This window comes from Nicotiana tomentosiformis, chromosome 2 (genome assembly GCF_000390325.3).
Source record: "Nicotiana tomentosiformis chromosome 2, ASM39032v3, whole genome shotgun sequence".
NCBI lineage: Eukaryota > Viridiplantae > Streptophyta > Magnoliopsida > Solanales > Solanaceae > Nicotiana > Nicotiana tomentosiformis.
Window position 1 is genome coordinate 42645146 of NC_090813.1, and position 7216 is coordinate 42652361.

The window sequence follows — 7216 nt, forward strand, 5'->3', positions numbered from 1 at the left end:
TTTAAGTTGTAGCAAGCCACATGGCGGAGTTACATGCCTTAAAACCAATGATAAGGACAGGGAAGTCATTGTTACGTCTAATTAAATCTTTATCCAAAATTGTGTAAAAATGCTTGCCATTTACATAGTTTTCGTATCCTCATGAATTGGCTGTGGTACAGAGCTTTAAAATGATAAGAATCGAGTTTTCAACCATATGAACTTAATGATGTTCCAAAATAAATGTAGGAAAGACAAAGACATCGCCTCTATTATCTAAAACCTTTCAACAGATTATATTTGTATGGGCAGATAAGAGAGCTGCCACAATTCACAACGCTTCTAGAAAAATATTGGACCGCATATTAATTGGCCACAAAGTTGTGGTTTTTTTTCTTAATAAAGTTTTTCCATTCTATTTAATTTTGTGGTTGGAGAGGATATATTGCTCCCTCTGGTTAATGTCACAATTCACTGTTTTTTTCCCATAAAACAGATGGTAATAATGGTTGGTTGAGAGTCCAGAACCAAAGTGTGAATCTTTTGGACACAAGAGACCGAAATAGGTGAAAAAAAAATTGATAACCTTTCTATATATAACGCCATTTTAAAAAGCGTTATACTTTAACATCATTTTTGTCCGTTAAGACAGTGTTTGCATTTTAATGCATAGCGCTCTAAACAAAAGCGCTACATCTGTTTGTATTTTCAATAAGACCTGCTATGTGCCCCCTCTCTCTCCATTGATGGTACTAATTTTCTTTTTCTTTTTTCTTTTCTGGTTTTTGTAATTCATTTTCTCCACTATGGCTACCCAAACCTATTTTTTAATTCATTTTTACCATGCCCCCACCTATGAGGAAATTGTAGTTTATTGAACATTATATAGTAGTATTTGAACATTGTAGGAATAATTTACTCCATTATTATAGTAATTTTTAAAATGTAGATCTAATACCATGAAAATTTTAATCTCCTTGTTGAGTTGAGGCGTTCAGGTAATATGAAAAAATCAAATCAAACCGAAGATCAACTCAAACTAAAGAAGAAAACTGATTTTGTTATGATTTTTAATTTTAAAAATCGATAAATTTTGATTTGATTTGGTTTTAAGTAAAAAATAATTGAAAAATAAACTAAATTGACTATATAAATACATATCTAAAAATAATAATTATATATATATATATATATATATATATATATATATATATATATATGTATATGTATATTTTTGTGTAAATCATAAATTTTTTTACAGTACATATATTATTTTTTTGTACAATTGATTTGTAATCTAGTCCTTTGTCTTAATAGTAATTTAGATATTTGCTCTTACTTTCTAGTTGGATTTGTAGTCTTTGTTTTGATAAGTTCAAGAATATATTTCATATTAAAAATAATTTATCTTTAATTGGATCCATAAATTATTCATTAGTTTTTAATTCAAAATTCTAATCAATATATCTTGATAAATGATAGATTTTCTTAAAGAGTAATTGGCATGGTAGTATTATGCTAGATTATAGTCAGTTGAATATGTGTTTGACAATGTGTTTAATATACTTTAAGAAAATTTAACAAAAATTTTAAACACCGAAAACCCAATAAATCCGACAAAAAGCAAATCGATGAAAATCGACTCAATTGCTTTGATTTGGTTTATATATTTAATAAATTGACTTAATTGGTTTGATTTTATAAACACTCCAAAGATTGTCTTTTTAGTTCATTTTATCAGATTAACCGTATCGCTTAAACAGATCACATCATATTAGACTTTTATAAATAAATAAAAGCTATAAAAGAGATAACAAAAATGCCACTTTAAGTCTAAAGTAGTACTTCCACAACAAAAAAAGAGTTTTACGTATCTTTTCATTTTATGTTTAAAAAGAAAAAGTCCAACAATGTATGTCATTGATAGTAGATGGAATATAAGATTAAATAATTTCAAAAATAGAAAGATGCAGCTCTTTTTAGATTATAATTTGAACCTGTTGTGGGTGAGATTTCTAAAATTCAAATCTTTCAAAGTTAATTATATTTTTTAAATTTGAATTTAAAAGAGGGATAACTCGTATAAAAAGGTTTTGAAAACTAAAAAGAAATAAATCTCCAATACAACTTGAAATAAAAGGAATATTATTTCCTCATAGGTGGGGGCATGGTAGAAATGAATTAAAAAAAATAGATTTGGGTAGCCATAGTGGAAAAAATGAATTAAAAAAACCAAAAAAGAAAAAAGAAAAAGAAAATTAGTGCCATCAATGGAGAGAGAGCTACATAGCAGGTCTTACTGAAAAAATGCAAACATATATAGAGCTTTTGTTTAGAGCGCTATGCAATAAAATGTAAATATTGGATATAGCACAGTTATTTACCGCACTATATCTTAACGGACAAAACTGACGTTAAAGTATAGCGAAAGGTTAGTTTTGTTTTCCACGTATTTCGATCTCTTATGTCCAAAACCACTTTAGTTCTGGACTCGTTGGTTGATCACTCTGTCACTTACCTGCATAATATACTAATGGATTCTTGTGTAAGACAGGTAAAAGGAAAAGCTACTCCCCATATGGTCCCAGACATTAGTCTTTCCAAAATGGCCCTAACTATTTTTACAAAGGTGTCGGCACTCTCAGCTTCTCTTGGTTAAAATTACATGACATTCTTTTAAATAAAATAAAAAAGTTAAAGTTAGATTCCCTCTTTTTTGTAAAGCATACTATACAATTTACCTTTTTGTTTGAAAATGAATGGTTCCTGTCTTCAAAGATACTAGCCATTCTTCTCTTTTTTTGTTTTCTTATTATCCACCTCCCAAAACAACCTAAATGGCAGTCACTGTTACTTTCCTCTGATAGTTAATGATAGTGGTAGGGACACATTTTGGACAAACTATTACAGAGCCCCACACTACTCTGAGCTGCTAATAAAATGCTTTTTCTAGCCTTCATTGGCATTCTAAACTCATAATTCTCAAACCAAAAAAAGAGATGAAGAAGCATTTGGCTTCCGCAGTTTTTCTGATTTTCTTGGTGCAGAATATCTGTTTCTTTGTTGAAGTTGAAGCAGGGGATGGCTTTATCAGGACTAGAGGGATACATTTCATGTTAAATGGTGATCTTTTTTATGCCAATGGGTTTAATGCCTACTGGTTAATGTATGTAGCTTCTGACCCTTCTCAAAGATCCAAAGTTTCAGCTGCATTTAGAGAAGCTTCAAGCCATGGCCTTACTGTTGCCAGAACTTGGGCTTTTAGTGATGGTGGATACAAGCCACTACAATATGCTCCTGGCTCTTACAATGAGGACATGTTTAAGGTCTTTTTTTACTAACTGTACAAATTTTGTTTTATTCTTTTATTTGTTATGACCTAATTAATGTTCTTTTGTATACTTCCGAAGTCTTAACTTTTGTGTAACTAATTGTAATTTGAAGGGGTTGGATTTTGTGATATCTGAAGCAAGAAGGTATGGAATTAAGGTTGTATTAAGCTTGGCAAATAATTATGAGAGCTTTGGGGGAAAGAAACAGTATGTGAACTGGGCTAGAAGTCATGGGCAGTACCTCAATTCGGATGATGATTTCTTTCGCAACCCTGTTGTTAAGGGATATTACAAGAATCATATTAGGGTAACCTGAAAACTACATCACTTCTATCCTGTTTCTAATTGGTCATTTTAATTTATTAGTTATTTGTTCTTTACTATTGCAGACTGTTCTCAACAGATACAACACCTTCACTGGAGTTGTTTACAAGAATGACCCAACAATCATGGCGTGGGAGCTTATGAATGAGCCAAGATGCACATCAGATTCTTCTGGAAGAACCATTCAGGTTCTTGTGCTTTGATTGTTTTCATCATCTCCATTATCTATGCATTTATCTAATTTTTTAAAACAAAGAATTTAAATCAATGGCTCAACTTTTAAGATCTTTTTTTTTTCTTCTTCTGAATTTTAAATAAAATTGGGGTCGGGATTCCTTTTCTGCTGTGGTTGTTTTTACATTTTGCTGCAAGTCAGATGCAAACTAAGCCTTGAAATACGGTGATAAATTGTGATATAAGATAAGTTTTAAAAAATCATGAATTATAAAGTGAGATTATATGATACATAAACTATAATCTTGTGTTTGGTTTGTCCTACTAAAATATGGGATATGTGACTTAGCATAAAGCTATAGTATTTGGTTTTGCAATTTTTTTTAATTTCAATTTTAACTTTGAATTTCAATCCTTCAAGTGTTCGGCATTTGAGGGCATTATGTAATGGATGCGTATATTTTCAAAAATACCCCCTTCTTAGTAATGTATAGTACGGATGTTGGTGCATATCATTAACACCACAGACCCTTATATGAACACCAAAAGCCGGGGTATTTAATAATAAAATTTTTATGATGCCTAATATGAATACATATAAGTAAGGAAAATTGACACCGTATAGCCGTACTTAAAATACAATATCTATAGTCAAGTGTCACTTTATTAGATATGCACATTTTAAATTCAAGCCGAAAACAATAAATTCAATAACTCACAAAGCATTAGATTCCGCCTCTGCAAATACATCCCCATGAATTTAATGAGGGTGTGGCATGGTTAATTATTAGAGAACCGAGAAAGCAGAGGCGAATGTAGCGTACTAGTTACGGGTTCAACTGAACCCATACTTTCGACGCTGAGTAAAAATTTGTATGTAAAAATTAATTAAAATTACAAAAATAGTAGATATGAACCCATAACTTTAAAAATATAATGAGTTCAATGTTAAAAATCTTAAAATTAAACCCATAGGATTTAAATCCTTGATCCGGCTTGCGAGTAAGTTCTCCATTAATTATCATCCAGGGTAGCTCCTAGGTTAGTTCACATAATTGACTAGAAATTAATGTCATCTGCTTTCCCTGCCGTTTCCAAGTCCACCTCATTTATTACTTCTGTTGTCACTACATCCTAATGCAAGAATTCAACATGAAAAGGATTTACCCATTTTTCATTTCTTTGTGTGCAGAGTTGGGCAACAGAGATGGCTTCTTATGTTAAATCTATTGACAGAAACCATTTATTAGAAGTTGGCTTAGAAGGATTCTATGGGCAATCAACTCCTCAGAGGAGGAATCTGAATCCTAGTTTTGACATAGGAACTGACTTCATCGCCAACAATCGCATACCTGGCATTGATTTTGCCACTGCTCATGCCTATCCTGATCAATGGTAAACTTTTCAGAAACACATTGCACGTTAGAATAATATCCTTAAGAGACTGCATCACTTTCTTTAGTTGTCTTGTATATGTAAGTGTAAACTAAAAGTTTAAATTATTAGATAGAGTGATACAGTTTAGTACGATATCAAATTGGCAATTTTGAGTTCAAGTCTCACCCGTGCAAAAACAAAAATATTTGATGTGCTTGACATAGGAAAAAGAATCAGGTGTCAAGTAAGAGACATGTTACAAAATGTCTCATCTCTAATAGATAAACTTTTAGATGAGAAGGGTACAAAGTTTTAAGAGTTTCTTAATTGTAAAGCTATATTATGACAGGATAACAAACTCAAATGATCAAGCCCAGCTATCATTTCTCAACCATTGGCTGAACTCCCACATTCAAGATGCTCAATATATTCTCCGGAAGCCATTACTGATCACAGAATTCGGGAAATCTTGGAAAGATTCAGGTTTCAGCTCCTACCAGAGGGACCTTCTTTACAACACAGTGTATTACAAGATATATTCATCAGCCAAGCGCGGGGGAGCAGCAGCTGGGGGACTCTTCTGGCAACTTTTAAGTGAAGGAATGGACTCATTTCGTGATGGATATGAGATAGTCTTAAACCAGAACCCTTCAACTGCAAATTTGATAGCTCAACAATCTCATAAGTTGTACCAGATTCGGAAAATATTTTCAAGAATGAGAAATATTCAGAGGTGGAAGAGAGCAAAGGCTGCTAGAAGGGGTGATTGGACAGGTAGCAACAGAGGAAGGCGAATTGGAAACTGATAATGATAAGCTTGCTATGTTTCAGTTTGAAGCTATAACTTGTGTTTTTAATGAAGTAAGCATGTGTGACAGAGAAAAACTGTCCTAAACGATTTTGTATGGTATAGAACATTCTCTTAACTGTTTGCAAAAGTCCTTCTTAGAGATGATTATGGTTCATCCAGGTGGGTTAATAGATTACTTAGTAGTAGTTTTTTTTAAGTGTTAAGTACTTTGCTACTTGTGTTATTATTTACTTGTTTGTAATTTGCCACTTATATATAGTCTCAACTTTCAATTTTTGAGTTATTCCCTATTATTAGTTACACTACTTAATATATATTCAGAAATTAAACTATCTGATACCCAAAGTAACATTTGTGTTACAAGTTTGATGGCATGGACTTTCTAAACAAAAATAAGCACACAATGACTCTGGGCTTATCTGGTTATACTTCAGAAAGAAAAAGAATCATAGGAGGTTTCGGTATGTCTGTGTAATCAACTTTGTTAGATGACTCTCAAGAGTAAGAGCAACTCCAACATTGTCCCCGGAATGGGGAAATTTCACTCCAACCCTCCCCATTTTTGTCCCCAAAATGGGGAGTGAATAGTATCTCCCCAAATTTGGGGACACACTATTCATCTCCCCATTTACTATTCTCCATTAAAATATTATTATTTTAATTATTTAATCTTTTAATTTATCTTTTTATATATACTTAATTATGTTTATATAATATATTTACCTAATTAATTTTTCATCTTAACTTTGACGTATAATTTTAAAAAATTAATTATCGTGCATCTATTTTTTTTTATATAAAATTAGTAGTTAATTTTATTATGAGTTATAATTGTATGAAAAAGATATAACCATCAAAAAAAATGAAAGGTGCAAATATAAAATATTTGATGTTGCTAAAATTGAAATACATTAAAATTGAAAATACATTAAATTAAAATACATTAAAATTAGAAATATATTAAAATTAAAAATATATTAAATTAAAATACATTAAAATTGAAACTACGTTAAATAACATAATAATTTAGTAGCGAGACATGTTCAACCCTTGTGCAAACTATTCGTGAGCCACGTGCGGCAAAGAAGAAATATTTTTGCGATGAAACAAGAATCATGTCGAAAAGATGTTGAACGTGCATTCGGAGTTTTACAACAACGTTTTGCAATTGTTGCAGGACCGTCACGTTTTTGGCAAAAAGAAGTGCTACATGATATAA

The 7216-nt window shown here is 31.3% G+C and overlaps 1 protein-coding gene across 1 annotated transcript; it reads left to right on the forward strand.

The window, feature by feature from the left end:
- Nucleotides 1-2742: 2742 nt before the first annotated feature.
- Nucleotides 2743-6280, forward strand: LOC104111493 (mannan endo-1,4-beta-mannosidase 7). Its single transcript, XM_009621202.4, has 5 exons — nt 2743-3305; nt 3424-3618; nt 3701-3823; nt 5002-5204; nt 5536-6280. Exons 1-5 carry the CDS (start codon nt 2979-2981, stop codon nt 5990-5992), a joined length of 1305 nt encoding a protein of 434 aa, XP_009619497.1. The 5' UTR covers nt 2743-2978; the 3' UTR covers nt 5993-6280.
- Nucleotides 6281-7216: the final 936 nt, after the last annotated feature.